The following is a 17,227-nucleotide window of genomic DNA, read 5'->3' as shown; positions in this document are numbered from 1 at the left end:
GTTTGAAACAAAGTTCTTGATACTCAATAGTGATGTGGTTTACAACTACACTATGATGTGGTAACGCAGTATACCTTTCTTTTATAGAGGTAATGTGTGTAAATTGAAATAGTAGACATGTTCCATAATTCTATCAGAAAACTCTCAGCCCTTACCATGTATCTGTACTGACTTGTACTGCACTGCACTCATTGGCCAAGAATTGTGCGAACATCTGTTCCACGCTGCCATCCAGCGACACACGTTTCATCAAAGCACGTGTTTAAACACCTTTTTTTGATATTTAACTATTTCGCGCCTTGCGTCTTTAAGCAGTCAGTGAGTTGGGTTTAATGCCGCTTTTAACAGTATTCAAGGTATATCACGGCGTATCAGCTTAATGTAGGAGGAAAGCCCGAAACGATGCAGGTCTCAGACGTTTACCACTTCGGTGAAACCCACGAGCACGGGTATGGTGCTGACAAATCTAATAACATGATCGGGGCGAACCTGGCTTCGAACCAACAATCATAGGTTCCTGACATACCCAAGGGTCGCAATTCTGCACAGCTAATCGCGGCGCCTTAGACGACTTGGCCACCTGTGTCCCCCTTGAAGCAGTGACAAAATAAATATTCATATATTTTACCACACCGTAACTGAATATATTATAAGGTCGATCCCTTAACATGACTTTATTTACCCATAATTGTTTGAATTCAAAATATCTGAGGAAATATGACAATTATTACTCTTTTGGATACGCGAGGAAATATGACCTTATTAGACTTTGGGATACCTGAGGAAATTTGATCTATATAAAATGACATGGCCTGATGGTCTCCTCTCGTGTAGAGCATTACTAATCAACGAAATTAAAGTCACTCATCTTGCATTATGAAGTTTAGCCATGAGAAGACTTACTTACTTTATTTTCCATTCAATCCCAACAATTGTTTCATCCAATTTCTGGTGTTTCTTTCAAAATGTTTATTTCTCACTATTGTTAAAAGTTGTGACTTTATGGAACTGATAGAATACACTTGCATTAGTACCATTCACACATGCTAACTATTTCTATAAGACGCAAGTCTGTCTGTCTGTCCGTCTGTCCGAAAAAAAAGTTAAAAACTTTAGGGACAGAAGTTGGACTTAGACTCCATTGGGGATGGGGTTCGTTTCCGGGGCAGAATTCGTAAGCCATTCAGTATATTTGATCGAAACTTGAAAGATGTATCAGTGATATGATGAAGTGGTGCCTTTTGCTATTTTGTAATATTTAAAATATATATTTTTACAAATCTTTATGGAAAGAAGTTGGACAAGGACACGACTGCTAGTTTCACGGAAGCGACCATGGTGCATCTTTTGTGGGAAAAACATGTATGCTTCTTCAAGAACATTCAGCTCTTGACCCAGATTTGCACATTTATTTCTTGTCACTTTACCGACAGCTGCCGGAAATATCATCTTTCTGATGAATCTTCGTTATGCGTTAAAAGGTGTGAATCAGAGTTGTGACACCTTAGAAAGCTGAGATATTGGGCTTTCTGCCACTAGTGCCCATGCTACTCTGGTCAAAGTTCGAATAGGGAGAGCAACGCGTTGCTCAATATGGTCATTGACCAGTATCAGACTTCAAGACATCTGAGGTAATAGGACAATTATGAGACTTTAGGATACGTGAGGAAATATCTCCAGTATCAGACTTAAGGATACTAGAGCCACTGTGATACCTGCGCCAATATGACCAGTATCATATTTTTGGATACCGAGGGTAATGTGAACGTTATGGTCGTTAACTGGTGAACTCATCCAGTGTAGGGTATTACCAATCAACGAAAGATTAACCTAAGTTTCAATAATTTCACCCCCCGAAAATTACTAAGTTTTTCACATGAAGTCCTCAGTGGAGGATGGGATTCTGGTAGTTGAGGTACTGGTCCTGGTCCCTTTACGCAATACACCTAGATGGTTGTTAGGATAGGCCCCGCCCTATCAATTGACTGGTCATGCTATGGACACCTTACTCTTCTTGTTCTATCACTATTTGACTTGGAAGTGTATATGTAAAATGGAAATGTTTGATTATTCTTGTTCATTCATTTTAACTCTACTTCTTAAATACAAAAATTACCTAAATGTCAGTGCCAGAAGGCTGTGGGGCATAGGCCGATCTGGTTAAAAAGTTATCTTTTGACTTTTCTCAATGTGAATGTCATCCGGATATCCTTGGTGCTGCAAGTCCAAGATCAAGTTGTCATTGGCTTCGTCTTCATGACACTCCAGGAGAAGTTAAGAACATTGAACTCTTGCACACAAGGTCCCTGTCACTTGAATATAATGGAAACAACAAGCAACTAATATGTTGGCAACAGATTTGTTGCAGTCCCTTTTCTGGTCTGTCCTCACAGAACAATGAACACCAGCAAAGGTATTGTAAGAGACTGGGATCGATTGTTTGCTGATATTATTGATATTGTTTCTGAAATGAAAGATCAATGAGTGGCATATGCCAAACGATTCACAATGCGAAAAGACAACGAGACTGTTGAAACAAACACATACATCTTTTCGTTTTCTGTTCCTACTGCACACCAATCAGTCAAACCAGGCTATTGCATTCATAAGGTTTGCATCTTCATTCCTAACCCTTTGAGGTGCTTCCAATGTCAAAAGTGTGGATATCACATGAATACTTGCACATTGGGAAAAGACACACGTAACGGAAGATTGCGACAGCATTTATGAAAAAAGGCATGAACTGCTGAGGTTATCACCCATCTTTCTCTAAAAACTGTCCAATCTAGAAACAGCAAATGGAAATAAACAAAATACAATTCACAAACTTAGTTTTGTCGATGCCAACCTCAGAACCTAAAGAAACCTATGCTTCAATCACCAGAACACCTTCTCAAACAACCACTAAAATTATAAATTTGTCAGTTGCCACATCATCAGTAAACTGTCACACGAACTTGAGATGGGTGAAAACGGATTCTCCACAGATTTTTTCACCTGAACATTCAACTGAAACTGCAGAATCCCTTCCAAGCGCATCTCAAGTTTAGGCATCTTGTGAACAAAGTGTTAACACCCAAATCAAATCTAGAGCAGAATCTTCAAACAAATATCGAAGTGGCAGAGCCTTCAAAGGGTATGATAACCAAGTCAACTGTTTAGCAAGTTTAGATACCTTGAGGACATAAATGTGTCCGACATCAGCCACCATAGGGCACACAGCTTATTGCCTTCAAGGAAGGTGGGGGTTGGATCCACATGTACAGTCATTCCTCTCATATATACACCTTGAACTTAATAAATTGGTTATATACTAGTTTTAAAATCAAATCTGTGATAGTGAATGTATTTTACTGTCTTCGATGGCACATTTATTAATGTATGCTATGTTGTAGTCATGATGTGACTGAAATATTAACTATGTGACATTAAACGCTTACTCACTTTCAGGTGTTGCTGTAGAACGTGTATTTCACTCTTTCTCAAATGAGTCTCTTGACGCAGAGAGGTGAATCACTACTTCGCCATTAGTTTTCAGAAGATGCAACGTGTTTGATGGATGATATTTTTATTGTGAAACCTTAAGAACATAGTTTCCAAGCATTCATTGGCAAAGGCTATTTGTTTAAGACATGGACTCAGACACTGCACACATTCCACTTCTCTTGTAGAATAAATAAAAGTGAAAAACCCTTTCAATCTTAATAAGAAATATCTCCTGACAGAGTTCATAGTAAGATTCCGACCTTGCCATAAGTATGCTGGTGAATCATAGTCATGACTTCAGATGCAAGGGTACTCCGTGAGTCTATTAATGATGTTGCACATAAGCTTCAAATAAATGTAAATTTTACAGGAAGATTATCCACCGTTCGCCCAAACATTTCTTGATGGGTTGACGATGAAAATACTTTAAATTGGGCAACCTGTGTGACGTGGGTTAGGTCCCTGTGTCGGTGGTGAACGGGATTCTGGTGGTTTAAGGGCACTGGTTCCAGGAACAGTGTTCCTTTGCCCAATAAACCACTTTGACCCTTACTTCGCCTAGACGGGTGGTAGGATAGGCACGATCCTCGGCTGGTCATTCAAAATTGTATTTGCAGAAATTGTGTTTTCAAATTGTACATGTGTATGTATTTGTTGTCCTTGAGGTTTGGTCATATTTACAACTAATACTGTCTTAGTTGACTTTCAAATGTAAATATCTATTATGTATGTAATTTGCCTAGAGTTGTATGCCCAGAAGACGGTGCCTCATGGACCAATCAGGTAAAATATTTACTCTTAATTCTTCTGCTTGAGAATGTCTTCAGTGTATACATTGTGCTGCATGTCGGACAGCCACTTGTTCGTAGCATTGTCTTTATGATACTCCATGATGGGTGGGGAGCTCGGATGATGAAACACAATACACTCAACATGGATTATGAAACCCACTAAAAAACAAAAGAAAAACGTCCACTTGATAATGATGATGACCAACATCCTTCAACATCTACTGAATATTGTCCACGATTCCTTGTGATTGAGACAACTGACAAGACTCCTCTCAAGCTGAACACTTTGCAATATCTAAGGGTGTGTCGGCATTCAAGTTGTAGTCACAGCTCACAGAACTCTCAACACCAGCAAAGGAATTATGAGAGACAGGGACAACTTGTTCGCATACATTACTGAAACTAAAATCGTGTTTGAAATGAGAGACCAAGGTGTTCTGTATGTAAAACAATTCACAACCTGTAATGGCCCAGACTCGATTATTTACAGACCGCCGTCATATAGCTGGAATATTGCTGAGTGCGGCGTTAAGTAACAAACCCAACCAAACCACAACCCGATTTTATGTTTACCAGAACCAACTAACACATACCTCTTTTCCTTTTCGTCTCCAAATGCTTCAAAATCACTAAAGGTAGGTTACTGCAATATACATGTTGAAATCTACATCCCCGTTCCTTTAAGATGTTTCAAATGCCAAAAATACGGTCATGGCGTCAACACTTGCACGTTGTCTGTCACGTGTGCCCACTGTTGTAAGAAAACACATACAACCTACGATTGTGACAGCAACTTTAAAAAATGCACAAACTGTTTGGGGAATCATTCATCCTTCTAAAAAATATGTCCTATCTGGAAACAACAAATGGAAATCATTAAAATGATGAAAAAACACCCACACGTTCTACGGAATTAAAAGAAACTTATGCAAATGTCACCAGAACATCATCCGAAAGAACCCCCGAATTAATCACTGCGTCAATAAACTGCCAGATAGACTTGACGTGGGTGCACACAGAAACACCCCAAGTTTACTCACAAGAAAAGTCTACTCAAACTCCAGAATCCCTCTCTTACTCACCAGTTCTTTGTCCAGTTCATACAAAGTCATCTTCTCTATGTCAGGAACAGTTATCATCTCAGTCCGCTCAACAAACTCAATCTGCAACAAATATGAAGCTGTAAAACGCAAAATCAAACCAAGAACAAATCCTTCAAAACAATGTAAAAGTGGAAGAGCCTCTAATGGGTCAATTAACCAGATCCAACTATTTGGATCCCTTGAAGACATGGATGTGACTGAAAACATCCATCCTAGGCCGCACAGCTTACTGCCCACCAAGTACGGGATCGATCCCCCATGCATCCACCAAAGACATAGTTTATTCCCATAATATCATACAGTGGAATTGTAGAGGATTGATGACTAACGACTAACGTCAATGAATTACATCTGTCAGTCCAGGATTTTAAACCATCAGCATTCTGCCTACAGGAAACGTATCTAAAATAGACCGATCATGTAATTTACGTCAGTATCAGGCATATCATTCTTTTTCTCCTCCTGGGGATAGGGTCATTGGATGATCTTCAATTATTGTTAAGCATGATGTTATTCATAGCCCTGTTATACATGTCCTTAACACCAGGCCGAAGGGGATGTTCGGGTAGCCTAGTGGTTAAAACGTTCGCTCGTCACGCCGAAGACCCGGGCTCGATTCCCGACATGGGTACAATGTGTGAAGCCCATTGCTGGTGTCCCCCGCTGTGATATTGAAGGATTATTGGTAAAAGCGACGTAAAACCAAACTCACTCACTCACTCACTCACTCACTCACTCACTCACAACCCTGGTACAAGCAGTAACAATAAAGGTAAAATAAATGAGGATTTAATCTCCAATAATGACCTGCACATTTAATGATGATTCCAATCCATGTATGTGACAAGGTGGTACCCTTCTATCTGTATAGTCCCCATCCCTGTGTGTGACAAGGTGATACCCTTCTACCTGTATAATTCCCATCCCTGTGTGTGACAAGGTGATACCCGTCTGTCTGTATAATCCCATCCCTGTGTGTGACAAGGTGATACCCTTATATCTGTATAATCCCCATCCCTGTGTGTGACAAGGTGATTCCTTTCTATCTGTATAATCCCATCCCTGTATGTGACAAGGTTATACCCTTCTATCTGTATAATCCCATCCCTGTGTGTGACAAGATGATACCCTTCTACCTGTATAATTCCCATCCCTGTGTGTGACAAGGTGATACCCTTCTACCTGTATAATCCCCATCCCTGTGTGTGACAAGGTGATACCCTTCTATCTGTATAATCCCCATCCCTGTGTGTGACAAGGTGATACCCTTCTACCTGTATAATTCCCATCCCTGTGTGTGACAAGGTGATACCCTTCTACCTGTGTAATCCCCATCCCTGTGTGTGAAAAGGTGATACCCTTCTACCTGTATAATCCCCATCCCTGTGTGTGACAAGGTGATACCCTTCTATCTGTATAATCCCCATCCCTGTGTGTGACGAGGTGATACCCTTCTACCTGTATAATTCCCATCCCTGTGTGTGACAAGGTGATACCCTTCTACCTGTATAATTCCCATCCCTGTGTGTGACAAGGTGATACCCGTCTGTCTGTATAATCCCATCCCTGTGTGTGACAAGATGATACCCTTCTATCTGTATAATCCCCATCCCTGTGTGTGACAAGGTGATTCCTTTCTATCTGTATAATCCCATCCCTGTATGTGACAAGGTTATACCCTTTTATCTGTATAGCCCCCATCCCTGTATGTGACAAGGTGATACCCTTCTATCTGTATAATCCCCATCCCTGTGTGTGACGAGGTGATACCCTTCTACCTGTATAATTCCCATCCCTGTGTGTGACAAGGTGATACCCTTCTACCTGTATAATTCCCATCCCTGTGTGTGACAAAGGGTTACCCGTCTGTCTGTATAATCCCATCCCTGTGTGTGACAAGGTGATACCCTTCTACCTGTATAATCCCCATCCCTGTGTGTGACAAGGTGATACCCTTCTAGCTGTATAATCCCATCCCTGTATGTGACAAGGTGATACCCTTCTACCTGTATAGCCCCCATCCCTGTGTGTGACAAGGTGATACCCTTCTATCTGTATAATCCCCATTCCTGTGTGTGACAAGGTGATTCCTTTCTATCTGTATAATCCCATCCCTGTATGCGACAAGGTGATACCCTTCTATCTGTATAATCCCATCCCTGTATGTGACAAGGTGATTCCCTTCTATCTGTATAATCCCCATCCCTGTGTGTTACAAAGTGATACCCTTGTACTGGTATAATCCCATCCCGGTATGTGACAAGGTGATACCCTTCTATTAGTATAATCCCATCCCTGTGTGTGACAATGTGATACCATTCTATCTGTATAATCCCCATCCCTGTATGTGACAAGTTGATACCCTTGTACCTTTAAAATCACCGTCCCTGTATGTGAGAAGGTGATACCCTTCTACCTGAATACTCCCATCAACCCTGTACGTGACGATTTAAATATTTGTAACATACGTGAGTGAAGATTCCGGGGTAGAATAGGTCTTCAGCAACCCAATCTTGCCGTAAAAGGCGACTATGCTTGTCGTAAAAGGCGACTAACGGGATCGGGTGGTCAAGCTTGCTGACTTGGTTGATGCATGTCATCGATCCCATCTGGTTACTGTTGCAGTACTTTATGATTTAAAGTGTATTCAACAGTCAACACGCTTTCTTATTTTATTTTATTTTAATTTTATTTCAGAAAGTTTCTTGATAGTTTATGCTTAGAGCGGTTAGAGAGAGAGAGAGACAGAGAGAGAGAGAGAGAGAGAGAGAGAGAGAGAGAGAGAGAGAGATTAAATAGTTGAACATGAACATATATAGTGCAATGTACAAACGGCATGTCATGTCGACACTCAAAACGAGCCAACTTCGAGTCAGATAAACCTTGACCCGCCTGCGTTCCTCACCTGATATACAGGACTACTGCCGTCAATCCCACATTCCTGCAAACAATGTCGTTCTCAACAAGCAAGATGTCGCTATGTGTAGCGGTCATAGTTTACATGTTTTGCCTAGTGACTGGTCAATACAAAGTGACAATCTTTCCGGATTTCGTCCTCAAAGGAGGACGGAAGATGTTTGATCCTGATCGCTGGAACAGCAAGATGGGGTTGGATAATTCAGTCATCATCCAGTACGTGAAGAAAACTGGTGCCAGGGCTGGCCGCTGGAATAAAGGAGATATTGGAGCATTTGAGAAGGTAGATGGTGTGGTCATATATTAACTGCTACGTTGCCGGAAGGGAGAGACATGCTTACCTTTTTCGCTAACACCTGTCCATTAATATGATATTCACCTTTTACTACCATGGGATATGTTTCGTGGGGCAATCGAGACTGGTTATTCTCTGACGTTGACGTTTATTTATCTACCTGAATCATAACTGAGTCGTACAAGGTTAGATAGTGAGTGAGTGAGCTGGGTTTAACTCCGCTTTTAACAGTATTCCAGTTATATCACGGCGTGTCAGCTTTATGTGGGAGGAAAGCCTAAAGTGATGCAGTTCTCAGACGTTTACCACTTCGGTGAAACCCACGAGCACGGGTATGATGCTGACAAACCTAGAAACATAATCGGGGCGAACCGGGATTCGAACCCACAATCATAGGATTCTGGCGTGCCCAAGGGACGCCACTCTGTACAGCGACTGGACCACCCGTGCCCCCTACACGGTAAGATAAGCTGGATGAAGATGAGTAGAAGGGTCGAAGGTAGATACAAATGTTAAACTCGTAATATCACTTAAACTCTTTTATTAATGCATGCAAGTTAACGTTTACGAAAAGTTATTGTTTGCTCGTCTTCAACAAGATGGCGACTAGCCAGGGTCATGGACAGTGAAGATAAGAAAATAAATTATGACGAGTAAAGATAATATATCACTGCAACGTTTGTCAAGTCATAGCAGTGACTCATGAACAAAATATGCTGCATGTATGCCTTATAGGCCCCATATTATTGATACAATGAACAGATGATATTTTGCCACAGCACAAACACATCCACGTATACCATCTCAGTGTGCAACACACTAACGTCAGCGCATCTCGATGTAAAACACTCTGACGTCAGCACACTCTGATGTACAACACACTGACGTCAGCACACCACGATGTTCAACACTCACGTCTGCACATATCGGTGTACAACACACTAACGTCAGCACACCCCGATGTACAACATACTCACGCCAGCACACCTTGATGGACAACGCATTAACGTCAGCACATATCAGTGTACAACACACTCACGCCAGCACATCTCAGTGTACAGCACACTAACGTCAGCACACCTCGATGGATAACACACTCACGTCAGCACACCCCGATGTACAACGCACTCACGCCAGCACATCTCAGTGTACAGCACACTAACGTCAGCACACCCCGATGTACAACACACTAACGTCAGCACACCCCGATGTACAACACACTAACGTCAGCACACCCCGATGTACAACACACTAACGTCAGCACACCCCGATGTTCAACACACTCATGCCAGCACACCGTGATGGACAACACACTAACGTCAGCACACTTCGATGTACAACGCACTCACGGTAGCACATCTAAGTGTACAACACATTAAAGTCAGCACACCCCGATTTACAACGCACTCACGGTAGCACATCTAAGTGTACAACACATTAACGTCAGCACACCCCGATTTACAACGCACTCACGGTAGCACATCTAAGTGTACAACACATTAACGTCAGCACACCCCGATTTACAACGCACTCACGGTAGCACATCTAAGTGTACAACACATTAACGTCAGCACACCCCGATTTACAACGCACTCAGGGTAGCACATCTAAGTGTACAACCCAGCAAACAATTCTACGTTGTGACAACGTTGTGTCAACGTTGACTTTTCGTTGCTACAACGTTGTGATGTAACGTTGTCACAACGTCAATCTGTAGACTCCCAGATTGGTTGCTACAACGTTGTGTGTAAACCAAAATACAACCAAATCAAGACGTTGTCACAACATCCTTTTTTTACGTTGCTACAACGTTTATCCAAAACGTCGCGACAACGTAGGTATCGCATGCATATGGCGACACTACAGCCATTGCAGCACGTTGTTGCAATGTCCATGTAGATTAACGCCTGTCTTATTCATTCCTCAATACCTCCTAGGCAGCCTGAATAGTTTGTACCAACTAGTTAAGACATCAGGTACCAAGTACCAAGCAATTCATTCTGCAAACTGAATTCACTTTAACCCTATCCGTGAAACAGCAAGTCAATGAAATGCACTCTCGTTTGGCAGAGTTTGAAATACGGCCAAGATAAAAATCCAAATGTTTTAAATTACATGTACAATTTGGTTGTATAATATTTATTTTCCCAAACAGTTTTCAAGGCTATGTGCAATTTGCTCACAAATGTTTCAACACAATTAAAAGATAGTTGATTTTCCCACGAATTTGCAAATTAAAAACCATCAAACAATAAGCCCTGCACAAATTGAAACATTTAAATTTTCTTGGCCTTATCCCATACACTGTGACACACAGAATAGTCTATGCATCTGATGTCCTAAGATCCATTTCCCAGCAACGAAATGACAATAGAATTCTGGTTGAGGTGGCCTTTATTTATTCAATAAATGACAAGTCAGAACTTGGGCTGAGTGGCTGAGGAGCCTTTTCAATCCTCAAATGAAAAGTCACAGGGATGATCTTCAACTGTATCCATAGTCTCTCCTTAAGCCTTGGTAACTGAATAAAAAATGACACAAATGTTATAAAATGGCAAGGCAAGGGACATATTTCTGACATAACAAAATAATGGTTGCATTCCCCCAAATAATATTTTGATGTCTGATGTCAGTCTTTAAACAGTTAAAAACTGCTGAAAGTGCGAAGAAGGCGCTGACAGTAATACCATGATGCTCTTGGATCATACATAGGCAGAAACGCTTTTAGCACTGAATCATTGGTGTAACTTTATACCCCCGCCCTTTTAGATTGTGGGTATAATTAAATAAGAATCATCTAAATTTTAATTCTTGAAGATGTTTGTATATATTATTGCATCATACATACCTTTCTGTCAGTGATGTACTTTAAACAAATATGCTCTCACAATACTGTTTTCTCTACCTGAAAGAAAAACAGAAACCACAAAGTATCACATTTTTAAATAAACCAGTACTGTATAGATAAATCACATTTACTTAGAGTATGATGTAACTGGTGGTAGTATTGGCAAATAGTTTTATCAGTCAATAGATCAAGTGTAGTTATTCAAAAGCAGTAACTTTACCTTTCTGCTGTACATCACAAACTAGTGATTCAAGTGAATATCTTGGCCAAGTTTCTAAAACCTAATTTGAAAAATATATACATAAATGAAAAATATGTATTGCCAAATAAAAAATAAATAGTTCCCATATTTGAAGCATGAATGTTGAATATGAATTATGAATAGAAGTGTTAAAACTTTGGGGTATTTATCCTAATTAAAATTGTGATTATTTTTTTGTAATACTAACCTTAATATTTTCCATATTAATATGCCAGGATATTTATATAGAATCTATGTTCTAATATTTACAAAGCTCTGTAAATATTTATTAAAATTTATTTGTTACTACGTTTTAACATAATACAGTTCAATATCGTTAAATATAATTCTGTAGACCTAGTATGGTAGCCTACGTGGCAACATATGGAGATCGAAAACCGAACGAATAGGGTTGCTATCAATTCCATTGTATTTTTCATTGGTGCACATTGGCTACACCTATCTCACCTTAATAATCAACAAACGATGACCAAATCACTGACAACATATGGTGATATTTAACTTTTGACTATCGACTAGCTTATCATCACCAATATGACAATACCGCAAACACCCCGTTATAGCGCGCAACGAGAGACTCGTTTTACTTTGGCTCGTTTTCATTAGAAGGGAGTCGGACATAGATCTAGTTATCGGAAAATGATGAATTGATTCTTTTTTGGAAATAATAAAAATACACCATGATAAGTGCTAAAATAAAATGTATAGACAGCACCAACAACCTGATGGTCCACATTTAGGCTACTTCAGTCAGTACTGATTAGTCCTTTTCGGAAACAACAAGTATGTTTCTATCTCTTCCCGAAAATACAATTTTTCATAACATCATTGAGCGCATTAAGACTAAGGCTATAACTAGTAGCCTACAGAGAGTCGATTTGAAAATACTTCCATTGTTTTGATTCCCTCTCTTCGCTGTATAAGAGAAAAATACTAAACCTTTCCCATGGCCTGAATGAGTCACATTGTTTCACAAAAATCAAAGTCCGAAGATTAGTACAAGTAAACTTTGAATAGTAATGATTTCCGAAATAACACGGAAGAAAATGGCGATAACTGTCAGTGGTGAGTAGGCGATGCATAAGTTAGGCCTATTTACAGACCTACACGTTTACGATCGAAACCCGAACATAATATGACGGCCACAAAACGCTGCCAGACTGAATTCCGGTCAAACATGTACTGCTTGCCCTTGGTAATTACCCTTGGTATCCATAAAATAATAATATGGAAAAAAGTCTTGGGCCTCCTTCACCTCTATATACATTATGTTCTGTGTATCAAATATTAATATCATGACTGACGCTCAGTAAAAGTGACCGGCAAACTGCATTCTAAACCCTGCCACTGCTGAATAATACGATACATTTAAATCTGCATGTACAGAAACATATCAACAAGCGGAGGCTGCTTCTGAAAAATTAACTTACCTCATCCGAATTCACAGATCATCTGTCCAGTTCCAGTTGCTGCACAATCTCTTGGTTGTAGACTTCTAATATGTCTAGAGTGAGCTTGAACTAAGATGGCTGGTGACAACAAATCTTCCGCGACAATATGACGTCATTCTGACGTCACTTCACGAGGCAACAGGCTAAACTTTTCAGCAGTCGCTCTCACGCTGCAAAAAAATGGGCGCAATTGTTTTTAACTGTAATATTGCTTGTGACAACATTTAACTTCGTTATAGATATATATGTTTTAAAAAAATAAAACTAAGAGATGGTAGATCTACAAGTGGTTTCCTAAACATCATTTACAAAAAGTGTTGTAATGTCCAAAGCACAACGTTATCATAACGTTAATTTGCAACGTTGTTGTTACGTTATGGAATAACGTTGTCATAGAGATACGCAATTACGTTCTGGAAATTTTAGTATTAAGAGATGAAAATTTAAATGCCGAATATATACAAAGATAATGCATTACTGCCTCGGTATTCTGACAAATTCATGTTGATTTTGATAAAGCAGTTCTATTCCTTTATGACTATCGAGAAGCAAACTCAATAACGTTTCACCGACGTTTCAGAAACGTAGCTACAAAACGTTGTGTGATGTCCAATGCACAACGTTTTCACAACGTGAATGTGCAACGTTGTTATAACGTTGTGAAATAACGTTGCACGTTGACGTTATAACAACGTTGTGACAACGTAATATCACGACGTTACCAATCCACAACCTTTCCACAACGTTGTGACAACGTCGTGTGTTAGCTGGGAACACATTAACGTCAGCACACCCCGATGTACAAAGTACTCACACCAGCACAACTTGATGGACAACAAACTCACGGTAGCACATCTCAGTGTACAACACACTAACGTCAGCACACCTCGATGTACAAAGTACTCACGTCAGCACACCCCGATGTACAACGCACTCACGGTAGCACATTTAAGTGTACAACACATTAACGTCAGCACACCTCGAAGTACAACGTACGCACGCCAGCACACCTTGATGGACAACACACTAACGTCAGCACACCTCTGTGTACAACACACTCACGTTAACTACCCTCGATGTAAAACATACTCACTCTAGCATCACTATGAGTTACAACAATGTCATGATCATGCCACTGTGTACAGGCACCAGAAGATCCTCACCGGAAGGGTTATGCTGATCCAGCTTACTTCCGGAATGCGAACTTCCAGCAGAACATAGCTGCCAAGTATTCTGCCAACAGAGATGGATACGGACGTACCCCGGGGAGAGGAATAATGATGGATCTTAGAGGTCAGATCTGTTTATGGCTTGATGACATTTTCAAAGACTAAGTGTTATTCCAACACATCTTTTAACAATGCAAAGACTGCATTTGCTACAAAGACATCGTAACTATGTGACAGAAAGACGAAACATGAACACAAGAAGATCCCTGAACTATCGAAATGAAATATCATAATGCGTAACAGTCTTTCAATATACCTAATCGTTCCTATGTTGTAGACCCTAGAGAACAATGAACAGACTCGAATCAAGAAAGATTTGGCAAGTCTAGATCGCCTAAGTATTGGTCTGGGCTCCATATGGATTTTACATTTTGTAGATATGTATTTTCAAATAACAAGACTAAATGTGAATGTAAAGCAAGCAATCGTTTTCCAGTAGTCGAGATGTGACTGTGATGTTTATGCAGGAGAGTTTCACCTTAGACCAGGACAAATGGCCTGATCTCGAGATAAGACTATAACACACAGTCGAGAATATATCAGAGTAAATATAAATCGACCGTAGTTAAATACATATATATGTCTCCCCTAGCCGATGCCTGGCCACACTGGATGGACACATCTCAACACAAAGGCCACTTCCCTAACAACGTGGATGCCGCTGCTGATATGGCTGCGATGTTGCTGAAGGCCGTCCATGATGGAAGCAAGGGTGACACACCGCCATACTTTGAACCTGTCAACGAAGTCGACTCTATGTGGAAATACAACGTTAACTGGACACAGATTACTGACTACCACAAGTCCGTCAATGCGAAAGTCAAGGCAACTTTACCTCATGTTAAAGTTGGAGGTCCTGCATATTCCGGTGGTATTTCGGGGGTGGACAAACACGATTTCAAGGTTTGGGAAAATCTCAAGGAGTTTTTGGACATGGCTGTCAAACACCTCGACTTCATCTCGTTCCACCCTTTCTGTAATTTGCACATCGCAGGTGAATCCCACTACTTCGAGGGTCCTAATGAAGCCCGCTTTGTAGGGCTAATAGATTTAATTGAAAGCTATGCCCATTCGAAAATAGGTAAGGAGATTCCCATCATCATTTCAGCCTATGGTCTGGCTGCCACCTCGGGTGTTAATATGCAGAAGCCTAATTCACTGATAGATTATGGCTATGTGTACCTGCACAATGCAGAAATGTTTACCATGCTGAATCATCGTGGAGTGGTCGACAGAGCTGTGGCGTTCCTGGTCGGGCATCAAGAAAGTTTGGGGCAGGCAAGCATTGATTACAGTCTCTTTGACCACAACAACCACGAGAGAACAACAGCCGATGCGTTTCATTTCTGGCAGGTGCTTTCAAATCGCATGACGTATCTGAGAACAGATAGTCAATTCCATGGAGCTGAGAGACTCGTGGCATCGCATGCTTTAATGGATCCAACTTCAAAGAGGGTTGTACTTCTTCTGCATAACTTTGACACACACCCGACCCAGGTCAAGGTCCAGTTTGATCACGGATGGATGAATCCGTCTACGGCAGTGATGTCCTGTGTCCACTTGAACTCCCACAAGGTTACAGTACGGGACAAGGAATCAAGCGTCCATCTCAACAACGGAGTCGTTACACTGCCGACTGAGGCAAGCTGCTACCTTAAATTCCAATCTGCCTTCAACTTTGCTCACAGCAAGACGATAACGGAAACTGTCCACTACGGACAAGATGTTGCAAAACCAATACACAACAACTTTGTCACCACCAACATCAATCTTGGCCATGTGAGCAATATCCAGTACGCGTATCTGCGAGCCTGCATCAGCCTCAGTGATAAGACTGGCAATCCAAAACCAACATCGGTGCAGCTTAACGGCAATTCCCTCAACTCATTTTACTTCCTACATCGGCAAAACAACGGTAATCACGACACAATATGGATGACGATGCAATATCTAGTCCCGGCCTCGTTTCTGAAACAGAACCAGAACGAGGCTAAGTTCCACTTTGCCCAATCAGGAGGGCGGATGTCAAGTGTCGCTGTGGTCGTCGGAACTCTCTGATAAGACAGTCGGTATATGAACATTCGCGTTAATAAAGAATACAATGCACTCTACAATGCTGGTTGTAGCTTTATGGGGTACGAGTGATCCAGACATAGAATTCGCAACATATCGCTGTGCAAAGTTGCCTCCCTTTGGCTTACAATACACATATTATTGTAGGTTCGAATTTCTAATTCGCCCTGATAATGTTAAATAAAGCTAAAGCGTGGTGATATTACGCTGTCTTTTACTTTGTGATTACTATTGATTAGTTTATGTAGGTTTTAACTAGTTTTCTGCTTCCAGTTGGCGTAAGTATTGTAATATTGAACCGAAGGATCTCGTGCCTGTATGCGCCGCCCCAGAATATCCCACAAATGTTCAAGGGGGTTCAAATCTAGGCTCATTGCTGGCCAGGGTAGAGTCGTTATTAAATTGGCTCTCATGTAATCCACGATTGCAAGCGTAAGATGAAGCCTGGCATTGCCATCCATGTATAGAGGTTGAGTAGTAAGAAGGTGGTTGTCAATATGAGGAACGACGACTGGCCTCAAAACGTCCCGGATGTACTGAGTCGAGTCCCTGAGTTAAGTTGCCCCTTATGGTGACAAAATCCAACATGCAATCATGAGAGATACATCCCATCCCACGGTTCTGGTGCTGAAACGACGATTGGGCAGCACTGCTGTTTCTGACGAGTACTTGTTAAAAAGGGTTCTCCGCGTATGAGAGGAAGAAGGTCCCTGTCATCGCCATGTGTCGTCAAAGGAGGTCTTCAGGATCTGGGACGGTCCTGTACATCACTA

General features: G+C 41.0%; 1 protein-coding gene across 1 annotated transcript; it reads left to right on the top strand.

Annotated features, from left to right (window-relative positions):
- Positions 1-8,314: 8,314 nt before the first annotated feature.
- LOC139457670 (uncharacterized) lies at positions 8,315-16,592 on the top strand. Its single transcript, XM_071239023.1, has 3 exons — positions 8,315-8,579; positions 14,298-14,445; positions 14,974-16,592. Exons 1-3 carry the CDS (start codon positions 8,331-8,333, stop codon positions 16,437-16,439), a joined length of 1,863 nt encoding a protein of 620 aa, XP_071095124.1. The 5' UTR covers positions 8,315-8,330; the 3' UTR covers positions 16,440-16,592.
- Positions 16,593-17,227: the final 635 nt, after the last annotated feature.

The sequence above is a fragment of the Haliotis cracherodii genome, unplaced genomic scaffold, assembly GCF_022045235.1.
Source record: "Haliotis cracherodii isolate W230 unplaced genomic scaffold, xgHalCrac1.p SCAF_12, whole genome shotgun sequence".
NCBI classification, from domain to species: domain Eukaryota; kingdom Metazoa; phylum Mollusca; class Gastropoda; order Lepetellida; family Haliotidae; genus Haliotis; species Haliotis cracherodii.
Note: the sequence above shows the minus strand (reverse complement) of the source record. Positions and strands in the feature narration are given on the sequence as shown.